Raw genomic sequence first — 23,285 nt, 5'->3', positions numbered from 1 at the left:
GGCCTCCCAATGACTGTGATGGAGCCGGGTAGGAGCCCAATGTCCTGACTCCCCTCTGTGTCTCTCCTCCCAGGGAGGAGGCAGGAGAGCAGGCTCTGGTCTGTCCTCTAGGACAGGGGAAGTGGCCAAGCCCCAGGACAGTTACAGAAGATGATGAAGGCTGATGAAGGCTGATGGGCTACTTTAAGGAACAAGCTGCACTTTGGGTCCAGTGAGACGCGTTTAGGGTTCCCTAGACAGGAATCGGTGTAGCCCTAGCCTTGCCCCTCCTTTTTTTAAAATTGAGGTAAAATTCATATAACGTAAAATTAACCACGAGCAATTCAGTGGCATCTGGTACTCCCCCCTCCCCCGCTACTTTTTCTGTGCTCGGAGCAATAATAACAGCAGCAGCAGACAATTGAGTCCCCTTCCCCCTGCCAGGCCTGGTGCTCCAGGGAGCTGCCACTGGCCATTTAGATTAATGGCCAAGATGCCAAACAGGCCTGGAGACTAGACCAGCCCAGGGAGGATGCCCAAAGCACCTCATGCCTCCCCAGTGCCTCTCTCCAACTCCCAGACCTTAGGATGAACCCCTCTCCCCCTCCCCCCTCCCCATTCCCCTCCTCATCCCTCTCCTCACCACTGTCACAGGCAACCCCCCCACCCCCCCACCCCGTGCCACAGGGATGGGGGCCTGCGCTCCCTCTGGAGGGGAGGGGCTTCAGAGCCAGGCCCCTGGCCACTGCTTTAGGCAGAGCAGCCCCCAAAGAGCCTGGTGCAGGGAAAGGAGGGGAGTGTGGCCAAGCCCAGCACTTAAAAGTCACACCCAGTGACAGAAAAACCCACCCCACCATCGAGACCCCACCCCAAGACCTCACCCCAAGTAAAGGTTGGGAAAGGAGCAAGGCAACCCCAGGAACAGCCCCCTCACTCTGCCCCCCAAAAGGGTGCTGCCCCTGTTAGGGCAGGGGGCCGGAGTCAGGATCGAGCCCCTCCTGCTCCCTGAAGGTGACTGGCCTGGCTTGTCTGGGATTTGCTGAGCTCCTAGCAGGGGTGCGGGCTCTGACTGGAAGGGGCCTTCCCCCTGCCCACGATGCCCAGCCCACACTCTTGGTGTGTTCTCGCGCAGCCTGTGTGAAAGAAAGGCAGCCCCTGGCTGGCTGGGGCTGCAGCTCTGTCTTTGGGGCGCATCACCAGAGCGCCTCCCAGCCCACCCCATCTTTTCACTGCCGTGAAATGGTGGCTGCAGCTGCTGCAGCTGCTGCGACTGGAGGCTGGCTGAGAAGCCCCTTGATGTGGAGGGGGAGGGGGACTGTCACAGCTTGAGGTCCCCCCAGGGAGGTCTGGGGGTCACGGGGTAGTGGTATGGCACGAAGCCCACCCCTCATTCTGCAGAGCCTGCAGCCCCCTTAGGCCTGGGTTCAGAGAGCAGGGGCTGGGACCCTACCAAGCGGGGATGGGGGCTTCCAAATGTGGGTGATGTCCTTCTGGAGAGAGGGGTGGGGAGAGAGGCAGCGTGTGCGCCCTCTGCGAGCGCCCCGCTGGGTGTCGGTGACGGGGGAGTCCCCGCGCGGGTGTGTGTGTGTGTGTGTGTTTGTGTGTGTGTGCGCACCAGCTCTGTGTCACATCAGCCCCATCCCTCCCCCAGAGCCCCAGCCCTTCCCGCCGTGGCGGGCCCCGGGCTGTCAGCGCGCCCACCCTCCCCGGGTCACGACGCCCCCAGCCCTCGGCTCTCAGACGCGCGCCCCGCCCCGCGCCCACTCACCTGCTCCATGCTGCGTCCCGCTATGCCGTCCTCGCCGCGCCGGCCCCGGGGGGCGCAGGGGGCGGCGGCCGCTCCATGCGCCCTGTCGGGGCAGCTGCACCGGGCGACCGCGGCGCGCGAGGAGCGCCTGGTGTCAGCGCCCAAACCCCCTCCCCGCCCCGCCCGGGCCCCGCCCCTCCGCCCGCCCCCTCCCCTCTCACCCCGCCCGGCCGGCGGCGGCACCGCGCGCCCGCGAGCACTCCCGCTCACACGCGCGCACGCAGTCGCGCGTCCCGACCACCGCGTAACGCACACACGACCCTCACACACCCAGGGCTCATGCCCGCCTCCACCCGTTCTGCCTGTCCTGGGGCACGGCCGCTGGAGCGACGACTCCCCCTCTCATTTTACAGGGGCCAGAGAGGGGCTTGCCGAGGTCTCACGGCACCTTGGTGACAGTGCTGATCCCACGGTGACCGCCCACTTCAGGGGTAGTCTGAGGGCAGGCCAGAGGTACCCAGATATGCTGGGACACAGGGAGACACTCTGCCACCCCGGCCCAGAGACCGCTGTGAGAACGAGGGGCGGTTGCCGGGGTCTAGCCTGTATTCCAGTGTGTTCTGAGGCCCTTGGCTGGGGGTGGGGAACAGAGATGCAGATTCCTGTCACCCACTCTGTGCACCATGCCCCAAGCAAGAGGAGGGGGCTGACCTGTTCACCTGCTACCAGATACCTGGAGGTACCTGAACCCCCAGATACCACTTGGGAACCTAACTTGTGGGCAGTGGGGCCACCCACTCTGGTGAAGACCAAGGAGGTGTCAAAAAGTTCCTTCCCCCACGAATCCCCCCATCAGGGGTGGCTCCTGACCACCCACTGTCCCTCTGTTATGCCCCCGGCAGGGCAGCACCGACCTGAGAGGGACATCACATGAACAGGCGTGTGACAGGTGGGCATGCCGCCTCGGGCAGGGCTGTGGAGTCCCGAGTGGACAGGGGTGGAAATGAACCTGCCCTGAGGGGACCAGCAGGGTGGAGGCATCGGTGCGTGAGGACTGGCTGCCCACAGCCCCTGGGCCCGTGCCCAGGCTGGCATGAAGGTGGCTGCACCACTTCTCACTGCGCTCTGGCCTCTTTGTTAGGCACCAGAGGGTGAGGGAGAGGGGGCGGGAAACTGGGGGGGGGGGCAGTTAAGATGCTCAGTCATCCAGACAAAGGGGGCTTTATAGGCCGGGTGTGGGGGGCATGCTGGGGGCAGGGAGGCAGGAATGTGGGCCGGGGAGGCCCCGAGCTCCCAGGCGGCTCGTTTGGGGGCTGAAGTTGGAGTCCCCTGGCCCTCCCGGGCTTTGGCCCTCCCTGCAGGGTATTTGCCGCTTTGCTCCCAGGAGCCCCTCAGCCCTGGCCGCCCCTGGTGGGGATCTGGTGGGCACCGCCCGCGCACGCCCGGCCTTCCCTGCCCAGCTGGCCGTGGCTTCTCTTGGCTTCCCTGCCATGCCCTCTCAGTGGCCTCGTGGCCCTTGTCTGCTACCCGACTGCCCTGCTGGCTGCCTGGGGAGGGAGGGACAGACTTGGGTGAGGTCACAAGGCTATGGGGTCAATGGGGCCTTTTGTCCCTTCAGAGGGAGTCTGTCCCAAGCCAAAGAGATGGGAGACAGATAAAAGTATCAGCCAGCACGCTTGTCCCCGGATCCTGAGCTGGCCTCTCCCAGGCCGTGGGGGAGCTGGGCCCTGGCTGAGGAAGCCAAGCCCGTTCTTTCCAGTTGGTTTCCCTGTGGTTCTCTTTCAGTGCTGAGGAAGTGAAAACAAGGAGAAGGAGGTGGCAGCAGCAGCCACCCATGCTGGGCCTTTGAAACAGCTGCTGTTTGGCCAAGCCCAAGGTTTGGTGTTGGGCTTTGCAAGGTCAGGGACTGTCTGTCCCCAGAGATGCTGATCTCGCCCTCTGGCAATCCAGACTCCTACTAGCCAAAGTCCTGGTGACTAGATTGCTAAACCCTAATCCTATTTTATCAACATCCTGAGCACCGCAGGAAGCTTCACAAGCAGAGTCCCTGAACAGGGAAGGGACGGTACCATCTACCAGTCCGTGGGGTCGGTGTGTGCAGCCCGCAGTCCTCCTTCGGCTCTGGCAGGCTGGACCCCTGATGTGCTTCTCTTCCATACCACACATGGGCCAGAACCTTTGGCAGCATTGCCTCCAAGGTACAGCAGTGGGCAGCAGGCGCAGGGCCCGGGCCAGGTCATTTGGTGTGTATTATCTCTTATCGCTTTGATCAGATTCACAGAAGACACTCACATCTCTTGGTGAATGTCTTGGGCAATAATATCCTTTAAGGGGGCAATGTGCGAGTCTGGTCAGCATCGCATTTTCCAACCATCTCTTCCAGAGGCTTCAGTCACACTAACGGGAGGCAGACCAAGATTCAAACCCCCAGGCCTGCCAGTTAGTGGCTGTGTGGTCTCGGACAAGTATTCTCACCTCTCTGAGCTCCAGCTTCCTCATCTGTAAACCAAGAATGCTAACAGCACCAGCTCACAGAGTTGTTGAAAGATTAATGTGAGTTTAAATGCTTCGTCCACTGGCGGGTGCATAAATGATCAATAAAAATTAAGCATCTTCTACAAAGGGCTGAATTAATTCATCTTATGTTAATTATTGTTAGCTTTAGTTCAGCAGGTGACAATGTATGACCTTGTCCCCAAATTCTGGGAGGCCATATGCTGGCCATAACCAGCTGTTCCTTTCGCGGATGGCACCTGCTTTCAGCCAGGTGGGGAGCAGAAATGACGAAGGGAAGTTTCCAGCCTGGTGCCCTTCCCTGCCCCCAGCTTCCTTCCCTACCTTTGTGGCCTCCGGGGCTCCCTGAGGAGCAGAGAGAAGGAGGAAAGGGAGCTGAGAGCCACGGGCAAGGCAGACAACTCCCGGGGTGCCAGGGGAAGGGAGGAGGAAGGAGGATTACCCAGGAGGGAGTGGAAGGAGATGAGAGGGCGGCAGGCAGCGGGCCCACTCCTGCACCTGCTGCTCTGAGAACAAAGCCAGGAATGATGCAATCCGCCTGGTGCAGCCGAGGCTGCAGGGCGCACAGAGAGGAAAAGTGGGTGTCGGGGTGGGGAGAGCAGTGGGCAGCAGGGAAGACACAAGGTGCCTGTGGACTCCTGACCCTGTATTCACAGCCCAACATGTGGCTCCTGGCCTCCTCCTGAAGCCCCTCACCCAGCGCCAGACCCCTCCTCCCCCAAATAGTCACAGCCACCTTGTAAGCAGGAGTCAGACATGATGCAACTAGGACATCATTCCAGGCAGCCTCCTCCGGGGAGGGTTGTGATGAGAGACCCAGACGCAAAGTTGTCCCCGAGGCCCCCATTGGGCTCTTCACCGCCAGGCATCGAGCTGCAGGTCTCTGTCCCCCTCCTCTTGAATCCTGGAGACAAAAGGGCAAAATCCTCCAGAGAAGGTGGGATAGGCTCAGGAGAACCTAACCCAGGGCCTGCACAAAATAGCACCCACTTATAGAATTAAATGGAACCAAGGCAGACATCGACGCAGTCTGGGCCCCCAGCTTCTCCCATTAGCATTCATCAAGCCAGTGGCAGGGGGTGTGAGGGTGTCTGCTTCAGCCCCCCACTCTACCTGGGAGCCAAGGGAACAAAAGCCTCCCACTCTCGCTCCACCTGGAGAGGTGGGTCTTGTCCCACACACCGGGGCCAGGCGAAGGATGCCTCAAGGGCCAGGGTCCCTGAGGGGGCAGGACAGGAAATGGGGTGAGCAGAAGAGGGCTGGAGATACTGTGTTTAGGAATATTTAAGCCTAGCCTCGCCCCACAGCCGCCCAGACCTAAGGGGACAGCTGGGTGGCCTACCCCAGAGGAGCCACTAGGTGGCAGGAGAAGCCCAGCAACTCACCTGGCTCCGCCCGCTCCTACCGCCAGCCGCAGAGCCCTACCCACCTGGAAGCGACTTCTGCTCCGTCCCTCCTCCCTCCCTGCCCACAGCCCACCCTCTCCGCAGCCTCCAGTGAGGGGCGTCCTGACGTCTTTTCATTCTTCCCCTGCCTTTGGGAAGGCAACCATCTCTCAGTCCTTCTCTTCAAAACAGTCACTAATAATGATCATAATGGCCCGTGGCTACTGAGCGCTCGCGCTGTACCACTTTACGTGCATTATCTCATTTGCTCCCGCATCAGGTGGGTAATAACACTCGCCCCCTTTTAGAGAGGAGAAAACAGACCGAGAAAGCATAAATAAGTTGGCCAAGATCACGCAACCAGCAGGGAGCAGAGCCGAGACTCACGCTCAGGGGCCTCCCCAGGGTGTTAACAGGTGGGCGTGGGGAGGAGGCAAAGAGCCCATCAGTGCAGCTGAGAAGTGTTGTCCACGTCCTATTGTCCCCGTGCCCCCACCCACCCCTTGGGATTCTAGGAGGGTGTCTCAGTCTCCAAGACTGACGTGTGAAAAGGCTGTCCCAGCGATTCAAGCTCACAAAGCCCCTGCCCTGGCTAAGAGCCTCTGCTTCATCCCTGCCGCCTCTCCAGTGGACTCCACGGTGTGTCCCAGGTTCTCCCCTCAACCAGCGTTACTGCAAATCATTCCTGCATAAATTCCCATTCCAATATGGTCCCCCTTACCCCCTATTCAGGCCCAAAGGTGACTCCAACCCAGAGGACCTTTCCCCACTGCCACTTCCCCTCCTGGCCTGCCCCTGGGGTGGGGTGGGGGCATCCCTTGGTGCGCAAGGCACCCCTGGGATGTGGGGGCGGGGGGCGTCTGGGAAGATGAGTGAGACACAGAGCCCACCCTCCATAGGTAATAGGAGTATAACATGTCTAAAGCCAGGCCTAGGGTCACTTCTGCAAACAGTGTTCCATTCAAAGAAATATCTACCCCGTATCTAGAAGAAAAAAATGTCTATCTCAGGGTTTTCAACAATACCAGAGCGTGGGGGAGAGGTGGCAGCTGCAGAGAAGGGGCACCGGGAGATGACACCCAATGCCTAGTGAAACTTCTGGACTCTAACTCTATCAGTCTCTCACACAGGACAGCTCCTGCTCCCTTCCAAACCTTCCAATGCCCTCCATGCTTGGCCATCACCACCCCACTCCTCTTTTTCTCTCCCAGTATAAGCCCAGCCAGCCTCTCCTATTCTCCCAGCTGTCCCATTACCCCTAGATCTGCAGAACAAAGGCCCAGAAACAAAATCGAGTTTCTCAGAAGGGGCAGTGGGGGAAAGCCAGGCCTTGACCCGCCATGGGATGAGATGAGAAGCCCAGGGTGTGAAGAAGGGGGGCCCCAGGCTAGCCAAGCTCTCTTTAAGTGCAGGTTTCTGTTAAGTGGGAACACAGCAGGGGGCAGCAGGTGTCACTGTACCAAGCCTGCTGACCAGGATTGGCAGCGTCTTCCATCCAAAGGGCAACGATGGCTCTGCCATCCTCTATGACGCCAGGAGGAAGCGGTCCACATCCCACCTCTAGACTATCTTGAGTTATTGCTATATCATGTCATTCACACTCCAAGTCCACCCACCAAAATTTCAATCCCTTGAAAAAATTCTGCAGCAGATTGACATTTAGTGACTAAAGAAACCCACCTCTATACAATCAAGTTGTCTTGTGGGAAAGATGAACATTTAGGTTCAAGGACTGGCTGACCAGAGACCAAGGAAAATTAGTGACATTCCCAGGAAGGGGGCTGATCCTGCCTCCTGAACGCACTACTGTGTTGGCACATCTATTCAACTGTGCCAGCCCCTGGCATAGGGAGAGAGATGAATAGGACACAGGCGCTCTCTCTCATAGAGGTCACTGTCGGCCAAACCGGCAGAGGTAGATGAACAAATATCTTTTATTTTTTTATTTTTTTATTTTTTTGAGACAGGGTCTTGCTCTATTGCCCGGGCTAGAGTGAGTGCCGTGGCGTCAGCCTAGCTCACAGCAACCTCAAACTCCTGGGCTTAAGCGATCCTCCTGCCTCAGCCTCCCGAGTAGCTGGGACTACAGGCATGCGCCACCATGCCCAGCTAATTTTTTCTATATATATTTTTAGTTGGCCAGATAATTTCTTTCTGTTTTTAGTAGAGACGGGGTCTCGCTCTTGCTCAGGCTGGTCTCGAACTCCTGACCTCGAGCGATCCACCCGCCTCAGCCTCCCAGAGTGCTAGGATTACAGGCGTGAGCCACCGCGCCCGGCCTATGAACAAATATCTTAACAGAGGAAAGAGCCATTTGTTTGGCTAGATGTGGCTAGTGGCAATTCCAGAGTGACCCCGGAGCAAGGCCTTGAGAGATGAGCAGGAATTTGGCAGGTGGAGAGGTGAGAGGGAAGGGTCCTCCAGGAACAGGGCACAGCATGAGGGAAGGCAGAATGGCAGGAGGGGAGCCATGATCCGAGGACTTCAGGTCACACGGTGTGACCAGAGTGCAGCCTATGTGGCAGGGGAGGAGAAAAAGCATCAGAAGGCAGGCTAAGGGGCAAAGATTTCCTCCTGTATGTAGGTTGAAAGACATCAAAGATTTTAAGCTAAGAACATGACATAAGCGCATATTCACTTTAGAAGGACTGAACAGGGGAAACAGGAAGCAGGAAGACCAGTTGGGAAATTGCTGAAATTATCCAAGTACAAAAAGAGGAATGAATGCTTAACGGGGCTATGGCAATAGAGAGATGTATGATGAAGTCCCAGCTGCTGTGGGGATCCATGCAGAGGATAGAGCTACACAATTCATCTCAAAAACCTCCCGGGAAAGGGCTCCATTAGAGACCAACAATAACCCAGCTAGTGCCTCTCCTGAGCTGGAATCAACTCTCGTGCTTTTGGCTGAAAACCAAGATAAACGGTTGGTCTTCAGAATTCACGTGGTGCAAATATGTAGCGGAATCCTTATGCATGAGATGCTTGCACTATGAGAGGCCGGAGGGAACTGAGAAAGACAGAGAGTTCACTTTTTGCATCTCATCTTCAATCAGGGAGACACACAATGGAGTGGAGTGGACTCTCCTGTGCTATTATTTGCCATGTGCTTATAATTGCATTCAAGCAAGTGAGCCTGTGCATGGTGACACTGCATGGCAGAGGTGAGATGAGACAGCCTCTGTGATGGAGAGGTGAAGAGGGGAGTTTTAGGTATGGGAATAAAGAGGCTGGGAGGAGTAGCTTGATTTTGGGCCCATTGTTTCCAAAAAAAATGCTTTTCCTTCTGTGGGCTGTATCCCCTATGTCAGAGGGGACAAGTACCTATTTTTCCTAATAAACCCTATAAATCTAATTGGAATGATGCCAAGTTGAATGATGAAAATTAGTGTCTCTACTTTCAAGAATATGCACACAGCCGGGTGCAGTGACTTGAGCCTATGGTCCCACTGACTCGGGAGGTTGAAGTAGGAAGATCACTTGAGCCCAGGAGTTCGAGGCTGCAGTGAGCTATGATCCTGCCATTTGCACTCCAGCATGGGTGACAGGGTAAGACCCTGTCTCAAAAAAAAAAAAAAAATCACCCTGAGCAAGAGCGGAAAAATTAGCCTGGCATTGTGGTGGGTGCCTGTAGTTCCAGCTACTCCAGGGGCTGAGGCAGGATTGCTTGAGCCCAGGAGTCTGAGGTTGCAGCGAGCTGTGATGAGGCCACTGCACTCTAGCCTGGGCAACAGAGTGAGACCCTGTCTCAATTAGTCAAATCCTAACATACTCCTGACTGACGGTGTTTGCTAGGTCCAGGTGCTGTTAGCAAAGATCCTTTATGATTGACAAACTGCCCAAATGAAAATGATGGCAGCCATTAGAGCAATTCTAGAGCTGATTCTTTGTTGTTTTCTTTTTTTTTGAGACAGGGTCTCCCTCTGTCACCTGCACTAGAGTGCAGTGGTGTCATCGTAGCTCACTGCAACGTCACACTGCTGGACTCAAGCAATTCTCCTGCCTCAGCCTCCCAAGTAGCTGGGACTACAGGCGTGCACCATCATGCCCAGATTTTTTTTTTTTTTTTGGTACAGATGGGGGTGTCTTGCTATGTTGCCCAGGCTGGTCTTAAAGTTCTGGTCTCAAGCAATTCTGCCACCTCAGCCTCCCAAAGTGCTAGGATTACAGGTGAGCCACTGTGCCCAGTTGGACTCCAATTTAAAAAGTTCTACTATGGGTAAAATGCTATCAAACAGCATCACATGTCACAGAGAAATCTTTTGTGAAAGGAAAAATCAATCAATGTAGTAAATATCACTGTCTTATTTTTAAAAACTGCCACAGCCACCCCAATTTTCAGCAACCAACACCCTGATCAGTTAGCAGCCATCAACATCGAGGCAAGATCCTCCACCAGCAAAAAGATGATGACTTGCTGAAGGCTCAGATGATTGTTAGCATTTTTCTAGTAATAAAATATTTTAAAATTAAGATACATGCAGTGTATTACGTTTTTTAGACATAATGCTATTGCACGCTTATAGACTAAAGGATAGTGTAAATATAATTTTTATATGCACTGGGAAAACAAAAAATTTGTGACTCGTATTGCAATACTTGTTTCATTTCAATGGTCTGGAACCGAACCCACAGTATCTCCACGGTATGCCTGTACACACAGTTGTCTATCAGAGAAACATGTCTGGTCCTTCTCCAAAGAGCACAGCTCAAGAAGGAATGGGCTAGAAAGACAACAGGAGGGATGCACATTAAACTTATGAAAAAACCTTGAGGCCAGGCAAAAAGGTCACAGGCACTTGGCCCCAGAAAGCCCTCTGGAATTCTCCCGCACTTCCTGGGGAAGGAGCAGCTTTGAGCAATGGCCCCCAGCCTCAGGAATGCTCCAACATGCCTAATTCTGACAAGACCAGTGCCTGGTGTGCTCTGACTGGCTGACACCACAGCGATTCGCCATTCCCCCGGATCCCTACGGGGCAGGTGAGGAGTCATACGAGATGGGAGAGGGACTGAAAAACACAAACCCCAGTAACATGAAATAATTTCTAAACATTTTTATTTCAAATCTCTTTTCACCCCTCCCCAAAAAGACATGGGTCGGTACAGCAATCATAAAAAGGAGATACAAACACAAGAGTCAAATGTCTCCCGCACTGACACTTACAAAAAACTGGGAATTGCACGTGGGGTTTCCAAACAGGACCTGCAGCAGCTACTAATGTCCCTTTACAAGAGTCAAACATGCCTATTAATACAGTATATACAGACACCCCATTCTGGAACTAATCTACAGGGACATCCCAACGCCCACCCCTTCCATCCCCAGAAAAATACCAAAACACACCCAAAGTGCATTTGTTTTGTTTATATCAAAACATCTTTCCCATCCCACCCTCAGACCCTCCCACCCCATTTAAGATTGGCCTGCAAGTCTATTTTAACCATTTAGTAATTTTTATAGTTTATGAAAATAAATTATACAGCAACTATTTTAATAAATTAAGCACAAAAAGGGAGAGTAAAGGGGGACAACTGAATGGGAAGACAAAAGCCAGGCCACGCTTTGGCTTGGAGGAGGGCAGGGGGGCTAAAGTGGACAGAAGTGGCTGCAGTGGGGTGTGGCTCTCCTTCTGATGAAGAACTGGCAACCACCCCGAGCCCAGAATGATACCCCTCAAGTTTCTTAAAAAACAACCAAAAATGTACAGCAGTGGTTGTGCCATGGGCAGCACCAGTGTGGGCATTCCAACAACCAGTTTACCCAGAGTGGTGCCTGGACCCTGCTTGTCCCCTGGACAAGGTTCTGGGCCCAAGAGTGAGGGGCAGGTCCCTGTCCAAGGGAGCACCGGAGGTGGAGTATTCAGACCAGCCTTCCCGCTCCCTGAGCCGGCTAGGCAGCTAAGGACGCAGCTCTGAGAGGGGCTCTGTGGTTTGTGATTATCCCGGATTCTGAGCAAGAGTGTCCTAAGCCTTCCTTACGCTCTATCTCCAGGAGCAACTACGATCGCAGTCCAGCTGCAACCAAACACGCATCATGTCTTCCCACCACGGCTGGCTGCTTTCTGCCTGCCCCTCGATGCCTCCTGGCATTGCAGAAGAGGGGATAGGCAAGGGAAAGGGAGCGGTTCCAAGTACCCTCTAAACCCTCTAAAGATGAAATGGGAATGAAGGCATGTCACAAACTCAGCATGCAGGACTGGATTCCTGGGAGGTAGATGGGAGCAGGAAGGGATGGGAGAAGGTGTAGAGAGGACAGGAAGGGACACAGGAAGAAACTGGGTGACACCTACTAGGAAGGTCAAGAAGCAATGAAAAGGACAAAGACAACATGAAATCTGCATGTAAGGAAAGGTGTTTTTCTGGCAGATTAGAGAATCAGTATTTTCAATACAACACATCACTCTATTTTTCTAACTGCAGTACCTGAGTCCCAGTGCCCGACTCTGACCCGACCCCCATCTCACTGCTCCCAAGACGTCACTCTCCATTTTCTCAAGGCCTCCTGCCGTTTGTGCTGAGCATGGAGGCTCCTATGTCAAAACAGGATATATCACAGGGACTTGCAGACTTGACCTTTGTGGCCCAATATCCTATAGCTATCATAGTGTAGGTGGGGGCACGCTTTCTTTTTTTTTTTTTCTTTTTCTTTTTTAATAAAAAAAGTTTTACTCCCCAGGAGCAAATAAATCATTTTGAACTACTGATAAACACTGCTGCAGTGAAAAGAAAGATGGCTACATGTATGCAATAGCACAAATTCAGTGTAAGAACAGCTGTGTTGACAATTAGAGATAAAAATCACTTATCCGTTCCCCCCTTTCCCACAAACCAAACCAAGAGGATTCCCATAGGGAAAATGTCTAACTCAAAAGCTCCTCCCTTGCTGACAGGGGGCATGTCATTCTCTTAAAAGTGGAAAACAAATGCAGGGTCTCCCCCCCGTGGAGATGCTCTCAACATCCCAACTGGTAGCAAGACTTCTGCAAACCAAGACATACACACGCACACGCACACACACGCACATGCGTGCACATGCACACAGACTTTCAGATCTCCTTCCAGCAGCCACAGAGCTACATCCCAAGGCCTCAGCTGCTAACTTCAGGGCTCCACAGCTAAGGCAGTGGCAGCAGGGAAGGGGAGGATCTAACCTAAGGAAAACATCTCTCCCTCTCTCCACTTTCTGCTGGGACCAGAGGGCTTTGAGCAAGCCATGCTCTTCTGGGGGCCCAGGGCTGAGGGCTGACAAGGCCAGCACCCCAGGGCACTTCTGGCTCTACCCTGGTCTCTCACCCTGGGTCTGGGAACTCTAACCACCCCCTGCTCCCCAGTTCTCCCTGGATGTGTGACAGGGACATTTGCAGCTATCTCCTCATCATTCCCAACCTCAAGAAGGGGCTTACGTGATCAGCCCCAGTGAGAAGCAGGAAGCGGCAGGAGCTGTGGAGGCGAGCTCCCCTGGGCCAAGCCTCTCTTCCACGTGCCTGCACAGCTCCTGTTCCAGGGTGTCACACTCACTTTATCTGGCCACAGGCAGACGACCAGGCCCAGGTCATCACCAATGGTCCCAAACTCCTTTAAGAGTCAGCTGTCACCCACTTATCCAGTCTCCCACACCAAAGCCCCTGCCCTCCTACTCCTGTGCTCCCAACACAGCACATGCATTTCAAGTAACAGCAAGTTGTAGCAGTAGTTGTCACTAGCTCACATTGGTTCACACCCGACCTGAGGAAGGTTACAGTAGATCAGTCATAAACAAGTGATGGCTACACATGCAGGGCCTGGGGCTACTGATATCACCCACCCACAACCTAGAAATCAACAGTGGGTCCCTAGAAGTGAGAGCCTTTTCCAGTTTGTGACTTTAAAATACAATGACGAGAAAGGAATGCATTCCCTCTGTAGACTGCATTTCAATTAGCGCTGCACAGCACTGGCAAATGAGGGGTGGGCTCGGCCAGGGGAGGGGAAGGGCAAGTGCTGACTACTGGCCCTGCTGCTCCTGCTCCCTCTCCAACCAGGCTGCACCTGGACGGACAATGGGCCCACATCTCCCCTTCACCTAACTTGTTCTAAGCAAGGCCATCCACACAGGCACCAAACACCCATGCCTGACAGTTTGTCTCCTCTTGTGCTACTCTGTTTTGCGGCCCACTGTACTAAGGAACTTCAGCTGTGACTTCAGCACAGACAGATCACAGACAGTTGAACACTACCCTCCCCAGAGGAGAAAGGTGGGTGGTGAGGTTGGGTCATGCCTCCTCAGCTGGTTTGGTTTTGCACCTGAGTGTACGAGTTCTCCAGCAGAAAGCCCAGTTCTGCAGGGGTGCAGGGGCTCTGCCTCCCTCACACAGCCTGAGCTGACAATATGAGGCCCCTGGCGATGGGCAGGAGCCCTGATGACTTCCAGCTTTGGGCTCCACCTCACCATCCAGACCAGTCTGATGACTAAAGTTTCAGTGTAGACCACTGCACTGGAAAAGGATTCTTTAACAACGTTGCTCTAAGAAGACTGTACTCTTCAGGCCATGCCATGCAGATTTCTGCTTCCTTGCTTTCTGTTCATGTGTTTCCCATCGCACTGTCCTGCCCTCACCTACAACCCAAAGCCTCATGGACACGGAGCTTTCCCAGACCATCTGGTCCACCCCGATCTTACCCATTCTAAGCATCTGTAAAGACAGTCCTTGATTTTCTGCCACAATGAGTCACTCTCCAACTGCTTCGTGTGTGGCAGGTACCTAAAAGCTCCCTTTAGGCCACAGATGTCTTCTACCTCTTAGGTTTTCCACAGTATCTAGTCCAGAGCCAGGCAAACACACACCAAAAAGTAATTTTAAAATTATGGGTGGCTGAAATGGGACAAATAAAAAAGATCCCAGGTTGCATATCAGCCCCTTGAGGATCTCAATGGATTCTAGACTTCAGGCTCTACAGTGGGGTGGTATTTTTCTGAAAAATGGAGTTACATGCACTCTCAAGAGGCAAGACTCACAGGATAAGCCAATTCTGGGATCACAATCTTACTCAGTTGATAATATTGTCATGGAAGCCAAGGAGAGAAGAGGTACCACATGACAAATCAGAGATGGGCTGTGTTTATGCTGCAAAGCTCATCTTACAGGCCACCTCTTTACCGGTAATGATGCAAGTTTCCTCCCTGTTCAGCTACTAGGAGGAAGACTGGTCCCTCCATGTAGGACATAAGGCAGAAGGCCAAAGCTTCCAGGTGAGGCAGTTCTACAAATTACCAAGACACTGGGGCCTCACCCAAACCATCAGGAAACCACAAACCTGACATTATTTATCTCGCAAGATGAGGCAGATACAAGTATGGGGAACCCAAATGAGGCAGTCTCACAGAAACTTACTGCAAGAGTAATAAAGACCCCACAGCTCAATTGTCACATTTCAATAGCAAACCTGTCCCCAGAGTAACACTAAAGGAAAGCACAGTCATAGCACTGTGTGATGTGGCAACAGCCAGCTGCAGAAACAAAGACCATCGGAGTTTTTCTCCCCCTCCTCATCTACCTGCAAGACGACTCTCAAGTCAGCATCTAACAGACATCCCAGTGAATGGACGGCCAACAGATCTGATGCAGGAAATGTCTGGCTTGCTAGACTGAACATGGGAAAATAAAGGAGCCCTTGCCACCTCCCATCCCAGAAGTAGGACAACAACGATACACCTGAAAACATGAGATGTGAGGCTCTCCTCCTCTGATCTAAGGAAATCCCACTAGGGCTGAGTTGCTAGAGAGCTTTCTCTAGGAAGAGCACAACCTACCAGAGTTTTGTTTCTCACCTTCCTCCACTTTCCCTCTCACTAGCTGACAGACACATGGAAGTAACACTGACTCCTAAGTTGTGGGTACATTTGCCATTAAGAATCTAGAAGCACGCTCCATTAACCTCAGCAGCCTGTGACTGGCTCCGGACTGCTCAGGTGATGAGAAATACTATTGCCCTGACAGCTGTCAGAAGCAACAGGAATGATGTCACCATGACCACAGTGAAATGTACAGTTATCACCAGGGGCAATGGGCTAAGGGTGGAGGAAGAACGGGGTTAATTTCAAGTCACAGAACTTAAGGAATTAAGCAAAACAAAACTAATACAGCTTCCGTGAGAGGTGATTCCAAAATCAGCTTCCTAAACCTTAAAAGGAAAGGATGTGGGGAGTCACTACTTGCCCCAGCAAAGGCCATTTGCCAGTTTTTGTCCAATAATCTTCTCTCCGAGACCATCCACTCTCCTTTCTCTCCTGCTCCTACTGAAGCTACCCATGCCAATGAGAAGCAGATTCTCCTTCCCCCAGACACTTCCAATCCTGTTTTGCAATCCTCTGGCTCCTCCTGCCTTCTTCAAGGTCCATGGTGGAGACTCTAACTCTGCCTTTGGCACCAGCTTAGCGACTATCTCCTCTCCTCTCCTCTCCTGCCCTTTCTTTGGACCTGCTCACTCTTTGCACCACTTCCAATCCAATGGGCACAAACCCCAGCTGCCTTCGAGGTAAGTTTTCCATACCAAGAAATGCAAATATCAAAAACAAAAGTTCTGAAAAAGAAACAGTGTTGAGACTTCTTCCAGTTTTCCAAGGAGCTCATCCAGTTCCAGGACACCACGGGAGCGGGTGTGGGCGGTGGAGCCCCCACTCAGAGAATTATGGTTGTGTGCTTCTTCCAAGCCCAGAGCTGTGAAGGGGAACCAAAGTCTTTGCACAGAGAATCCCAACGCTTCCTGTTCCCTCTTGTTTTTCCTCTCTCTTCTTTTCATGGTAGCTTCATTTGGTTCTTCAAAACTGGAGCTTGGCAACCAAATGCCTAGTTAAAGAAGGAAAAAAAATAGAAAATGAGAATAGTTCAACACAGTAGACCAAAACGGAGTAAAAGAATAGACTAGCTGCTAACGGAAGAGAAACACAGCTCAAAAGAAGAGTGGGGCCTGGATAGCCAGATGTTTCCAACACATACTGTAGCTGGCTGGAGATGCAGCAATGGCCTTTGCTGGGGGGGGGGGGGTGCAGTGAGCAGCCTGTGACTTTGATGCCAAAACAAGGTCCTAAAATAACTAATAAATATATCCCACCAAATTGCCTAAATTCTCCCTTTCCCAAATTCCTTAATCGCCCACCCACTTTCTCCCTGAGCCCCACCTGCTCCAGGGACTAGAAAGGGAACTGAGCCTCTGAGAAACCCATCGTGAGCCTGGCTGGAAACAGCCACTTGTGTAGCTTCTGGCTACTGCAGAGGGTTGACACAGAATCACAAAGGCTAGTGTAGCTCCCGCCTTCTGACCTGAGACAGGTACTGTTCTGGCCACTACTCTGTACCCTGACCCCAAGCACCCTGGCACAAAATCCCCCAGGTAACAGCATGCACAGACCAAGCAGGCCATTCAGAACTCCTTAATTAACAGCCTGACCAAGAAGTCATAAGAGCCAAATTCTATACCCTAAAGACCTTTCCCTTGAGAAGTGTTACTTCCCCTTTTCAAGGGGTCTTAGGGTCTAAATCAGCAGCAAACATAGCATTATGCTTATTATTTCTAACAGGTAACAATCCTACTGGCACAGCAAAAAAGAACCCTGGGAGTTCAGTTCAAACCTTTGGCAATACATGACTGCCCCAACACTCACAAGTGGCTACCCCCGGCCTCTACCTGATCGTGCCATGCTCCTTCCCACCTGGGGCAGCAGGGCCTTTATACCTGTAGGTTGCCTTGCCCAGAAGGCTCTGTTCCCAGATCCTCCCACGGCTGACTCCTTGATATTCAGATATTAGCTGAAATGTCACCTTCTCACAAGGCCTTTCCTGATCATCCAAACCTGAGTAGTACCCCACAACTAATCAGTAAACTTCACCCTGTTTTATTTTAACATGTACAGTCACCTGAAATCTGCCTATTCATTTATTTACACGTTTGCTGTCTGTCTGTCCTGATAAGCTCAGTGAGAAAAGGGCCTTTGACTGTCCTGCTCAGCACTCTACTCCCAATTCACACTAGGTACTTATAGGTAACTACTGAACGAAAACTCTTGAGGAAAACCATCCCATTTTTGGAAAATCTGTTTAAAAGGTTCTTCTAAAGCTGGACTGAAATCTAACTCCTTGTAACTTACATTTATTTTGGTCCTTGTCCTGCCCACTGGAACCATACAGACTAAGCTTTATTACACTTCCTTAGTCATAACCCATCTTCCTTAGTGGAAACCCATCAAATACTTCAGCTATCCCACCCTAAAACTTCTCTGCTTCAGCTTAATCATATTTCTAGTCCCTTCATTTATTCCCCATTCGATGAAGTTTGGAGCCCTCCAACACCCTGAGGCCTTTCTCTGAATGTGCTCCTGTTTATGTGGGCTCCTTCTGTGGGCACAGCACCCCTAGAAGTGGTGCTCTAACCGAAGGTCCTGATTACTCTCCAGGGGTGCAGTTGGGCAGATGGACTGCCCTAGGTCCCCCTCTACGTTCCCACCCTAATCTCAACTGCAAAGCCACCACGCAGAGAAATCCGCCTAGACATTACAGCACTTAGAGGTTTTGGAAGTCACTTCCGAGGCATACAATTTACATATAATTGAAGAAATGGTAAGAGATTGTACTCCCAGTCCAGGATCCTTTAAGTTAAAACTCTGCAGCCTCCCAGAGTTACCATTTCTGAACCTCTCTTCTCCATTTCTTTTCCTCTTGTTAATCCTTATTAGCCCAGCTCACACGCTTTCTCCCAATAGCAAAGGATCAGGGGCTTCCGAAGAGCCAAGAGGAGACACACAGTTAGGTCCACCTTGGCCATGGCTGAAGGAAACCCATGGGACCTCAACACCAGTTGTCATTCTCTCCCATTAGGAAGAGAGCAGAGAGGGTGGGGAGATCAAGGGCTCCTTTCCGCTCTAAGGCTCCTGTGGGTTTTTCCCTTTTGTTTTGTGTGGGGGATGGAACTGAGGAACAGAGAGAGTGAAAAGCAGAAGTATTCAGTGCTTAAAAACAACACCCCACACTAAGAGGAAAGCCAGGGTCACTGGCAGTTGATCTTGCTTGTCCCCAATACCATGAGAGTCACGGCTCTCTGACAATTGTGTTCCCTATTCACCTCAGCTTTGCAATGTTCCCTTTAATGCAATTTAAAAGACTGATTAGAATTCATCAGCACAAACAGTATTCCAAGATATTTTATGGGAAAATAAATGAGTAGAACTCAGTTAGTGTAGTAATGGGAGAATAACCTCTTAGATAAATGAATTCCTTAGTTAATTCACTTACTCTCTTGAACAATTTACTTTGCAATGGCCCAAATGGAACTCTAACTAGAAGAGTGAGCTGTTTTCTTCATCCCCGTATTCCAAGCTGTGGGACATGGTGGAGCTCTCACTGAAGTACATGCCTATTACCATTACAGCATGTCTGCATTTCCTTTGATGAAGTTTTCTTCCCCTTTGGTTTCCTGCTTTACATATCATTTGCACAATGTCAGGGAGATCAGCCAAAGTGTGAGAGAAGGCTGCACACTCACACACTTGTGTGTCCTCCTCCTTGTTTATGTTCCTTGGCAAATATTCTTTAAGCCTTTCATGTTTGTCTGCTTTTCTCCCAAGTAGGGTATGCGCCCCTTAGGGACTCCATTATCACATTTGGTAACTCTACAGACAGATGTCTGATCAGGGCCGTACATGTGGGGAGTCGGGGGTGGGGCACGGGGTAGCTGCCCAGGAAGCCATGGGGCTGGACAGTGAAGCAGAGAGCACCTACCCTTGGTGGCGATCAGCAGGGGGCCCCTCGCTACGTGGAGGATTCCACCTCCTGCTTCTGTTTGGAAATGAGCTGCGCTTCCTTTAGAGACAGGTATACCTCTTCCTGAGGATCATAGTAGTAGAACTTTCGGATATAAGAGATCAGAGGTCTGTGGAAAACAAACGAGGGATATATATACACAAAAGGTTATTTATACAGAACACAAAAGAAATACTTCCTTTGTTCAACCCATCTTCATTCCCTATATGGTTGAGACTATACCAAAGACTCTGCCAACCTAACAAAATTCCTATTTTCTCACTTATAGTTCTGTCTCCTGCAGTCTTACCACTTCCACTCTACTCTTCATAGAGACTGCAGACGGGAGGTCAATAGACACACTTTCTCCTCCCTTCTGGCTGCCATATGACAGTTCCAGAGTTAGGAGCTAAGACACAGGAGAAGTGAAAGGATAATACCTGTGAATATTTTATGCCAGGCTCTGCCTAAGCAGCTTACAGGCCTCACTCACATTTGTAACTCATCCCCTCCCTTCCTGCCCCAACCCTAATGACCCCACTGTACTTAGGCAGTGGGAGATCCGGGATGTGATCTATCCTGACGAGCTGTCGGATCCGGAATCTGCAAAGGTGCTGGAGGGATTTGACATTGCTGAAACGGGATACTGGATAGAGCAGCTGGACAGGAGTTGGTGGCAGTCCTTTAAAAATGAAAACAAAGGGCAATATTCAGAGGGAGCAATGAGCTAACTATTATATGACTCCCCCCCCCTCTTTTTTTGAGACAGAGTGTCACTCTTGCCTGGGCGAGTGCTGTGGTGTCAGCCTAGCTCACAGCAACCTCAAACTCCTGGACTCAAGTGATCCTCCTGCCTCAGCCTCCCGAGTAGTTGGAACTACAGGCATGCGCCATCATGCCTGGCTAATTTTTTCTACATATAGTAGAGACAGGGTCTTGCTCTTGCTCTTGCTCAGGCTGGTCTCCAACTCCGAAGCTCAAGTGATCCTCCCGCCTCGGACTCCCAGAGTGCTAGGATTACAGGCGTGAGCCATAGCACCTGGCCATATAACTTCCCTTATAAAGAGAATCTAGGGAGGAGAAATGGGCCTTCTTTATCGTTCATGTATGTAATTCTGTGCAAAAGCCCTTCTACAAAGGGCTGTTGATTTCCATCTGCAGAAGCACCACTATCATATTTCATGCAAAGGAATTTATTCTCCTCTGCCAAGGGCCTCCCTGACCTCTGAAAACCTTGCTCCTCAGACCTATGAATAATGCCAAGCTAGAGACTCTGCCTGGAGCCAAGTGGCCAGTCCTAGGCCTGAGGCTCTAAGGGCAGAGCAAGAATCAAAAGCATCCCTGCTAGGAATAGAAGACACACTGTTCAGCACATCTAGCAGTCTCCTGAAGGTGAGGACTCAGAAAGGCTGTTCAGAGGGGTCCCCACCAAATTCCAACTGGTTAAGTAGAGAGGCTGGTAACAAAAAGGCAACAGCTGGGATCAAAGTTGACAAGCCTATTACTCCTGCCATTTACTTCAAAGTTAGGACAATCAGGTTTAGCCACATCTTATACCTACTTCCCTACTTCCCATCACCCCTCTTCCTGCTTCTGAAATTTTAGGCTGAGTTATAGGAACAGAAAAAAAGAGGATGATGTTTCTAAAAGAACAACAACTACAGTGCTTGGGCAAGCTGAGAGCAGTACTACTCAGTGCAAAAGGGCCTGCTGACTGAGGCCAGCCTCAACGGGAGCACCACACCCCCACGCATCAACAGCAGCAGGCTCTGGGAGGGGCACCCCGACACCCGCATGACTCTGTACCCCAGAAACAAGGACAAACCACGAACTAGGGAGATGCCCAGAAACTCTGGTCATAAATCCCCAGGAAAGGAGTCCTAAATTCTTTCACAAGCATTCATGAAATAATCTATTCTGAATATGTCTGATATCTCATCAGCAAATGAGTGAATGCTCTAATACACAAAATAATATAGAGCAAAGGAAAGACAGTTCTTGTCCTGGAGGACCTGGCAATTGGATAGGGAAGATAAAATAACAACAAAGGATATCCCAGGGGCCACCCAGAGTGTGATTCCACAAATGTATCCTGAGTACCTCCTTTATAGGGCTAGGAGACCACCAGATACCACATTAAACACTTTCTATGCACCTACATCTTAAACTGAGAAAAAGTAACACCTGTCGAGTCCTTATTCTGTGCCAGGCATTGTCTTAAACATTTTACATGAATTATTTCTTGCATTTCTCAAAACAACTCTATATGGTAGGCACTGTTATCACCCCCATTTTACTGATGAGAAAACTGAGGCAGGAGATGTTCAGTAACATGGCTAAGATCACACAGCTAGTAACCAACAGGACCAGGGGTGGCACTCTGACTCCACAAACCATACTTTTTAACCCCATAGTATACAGCAGTGGTTTGCAACTGGGCACAATTTTGACCCCCGGGGGTGTATGGAGATGTAATTTTGATTGTCACAACTTGGTCAAGGGAGTGCTCCTGGCATCTAGTGGGTAGAAGCCAGGGCTACTGCTAAACCTTCTCCAATGCACAGGACAGACCCCACAACAAAAAATTGTGCAGCCTAAAATGTCAACAGTGCTGAGCTGAGAAACCTTGATATACAAGGAAGACATGTCACTGAATAAGTAATCATAAGCTTAATGATCGTTATAAAAGAGGAAGCAACCAATTTCCTTAAAGAGTTATCCAATTCAAAGTGTGATTTTTTTTAAAAAAGGTATTTTTTTCTTCATGCACTTCACAGATGATGAAGATTCTCCCAACTAAAAAGGACAAGTTCACTTTGAGTCTGCTCTAATAGGATCAGAGGTTTTGTGCAAAACCAGTCACATTTTCTTTTTTTTAAGAGACTGCTGTTTAGCGTTAGGGGTTCAGTTTATAACTGTGAAATGGACAGGGGCTGACTGAGATGTAACCAGTGACCTCAGATCTGTTGAGACCATGCTCCAATATTATAATAAAAAGGGATAAGATGGAGCCAAGCTCAGGCACCATCATTTTTACCAAGGGTCCTTCCCCGAGATGCTAATCATTCAGTTTATTCTAATTAATTTCCTTCTGCTCCTTATTTGTCACCATCCAGAACGTTCCCATTAGCGCTAGCTATGCAATTCCTGTGATCCCTGGCATCCCCTTGACACCAGGCTCAATGCCCTCTTAGTGCATCCAGCTCTGAGATTTGAGTCAGAAAAACCTGAGATTGATTGCATCCGGCTCTGCAATTTGCTGTACCTTAGTTTCTTAAGCTGATTAAAAAAAAAAACAAAACAGGTGACTGTAATATCCCCTCAAAGGATTTTGTAAGGGTTAAATGAAGTAACACCTGGCCCCTTGTAGGCGTTCAGTTACCATCATTCCCAAGTCTGAACACAGGCTCATTTTAGCATCTACTGAGTTAAAAATCTCTGATGCAGACTGACAGAGTTCAACCTAAATGCTAATGACTACTTCTTACCCCAATCCTTTTCCCTAATAAAGTCAAGCTCACACAATGCCTACACCTTCGTGATAAGCAAAAGAGGGCAGCAAACAATGGTAAAGGAGATCACCATCTTTGCCTTCTTTGTCCCAGTCCTTCAAAGAGAGGTCACTTATGGTTGAAGGGCAAATAACTCTGCTTTGCCTTCTCAACTTGATTATAATTTTTTTTAGAGACAGGGTCTCCTCGCTCTGTCACCCAGGCTGCAGTGCAGTGGCTCTATCATAGCTCACTGCAGCCTCGAACTCCTGGGCTCAAGCGATCCTCCTGCCTCAGCCTCCAAGTAGCTAGGACTACAGGTACGTGCCACCACGTCCAGCTAATTTTTTTATTTTTGTAGAGACAGGGTCTCACTATGTTGCCCAGGCTGGTCTAG

At 51.1% G+C, this 23,285-nt stretch overlaps 1 protein-coding gene across 1 annotated transcript in view; it reads right to left on the bottom strand.

Annotated features, from left to right (window-relative positions):
- Window positions 1-10,664: 10,664 nt before the first annotated feature.
- The window catches only part of SOCS7 (suppressor of cytokine signaling 7), a 35,272-nt gene continuing 22,651 nt past the window's right edge, over window positions 10,665-23,285 (bottom strand). The window contains exons 8-10 of the mRNA XM_045526320.1: window positions 19,944-20,079; window positions 19,377-19,527; window positions 10,665-16,451 (exon numbers count right to left, since the gene is read on the bottom strand). Coding sequence (XP_045382276.1) covers window positions 19,407-19,527; window positions 19,944-20,079 — 257 coding nt within the window. The 3' untranslated portion in view covers window positions 10,665-16,451; window positions 19,377-19,406. The remainder of the gene's footprint in view (window positions 16,452-19,376; window positions 19,528-19,943; window positions 20,080-23,285) is intronic.

This window comes from Lemur catta, chromosome 15 (genome assembly GCF_020740605.2).
Source record: "Lemur catta isolate mLemCat1 chromosome 15, mLemCat1.pri, whole genome shotgun sequence".
NCBI classification, from domain to species: domain Eukaryota; kingdom Metazoa; phylum Chordata; class Mammalia; order Primates; family Lemuridae; genus Lemur; species Lemur catta.
The sequence above is the reverse complement of the archived record's forward strand: the minus strand, read 5'-3'. Positions and strand labels throughout refer to the sequence as shown.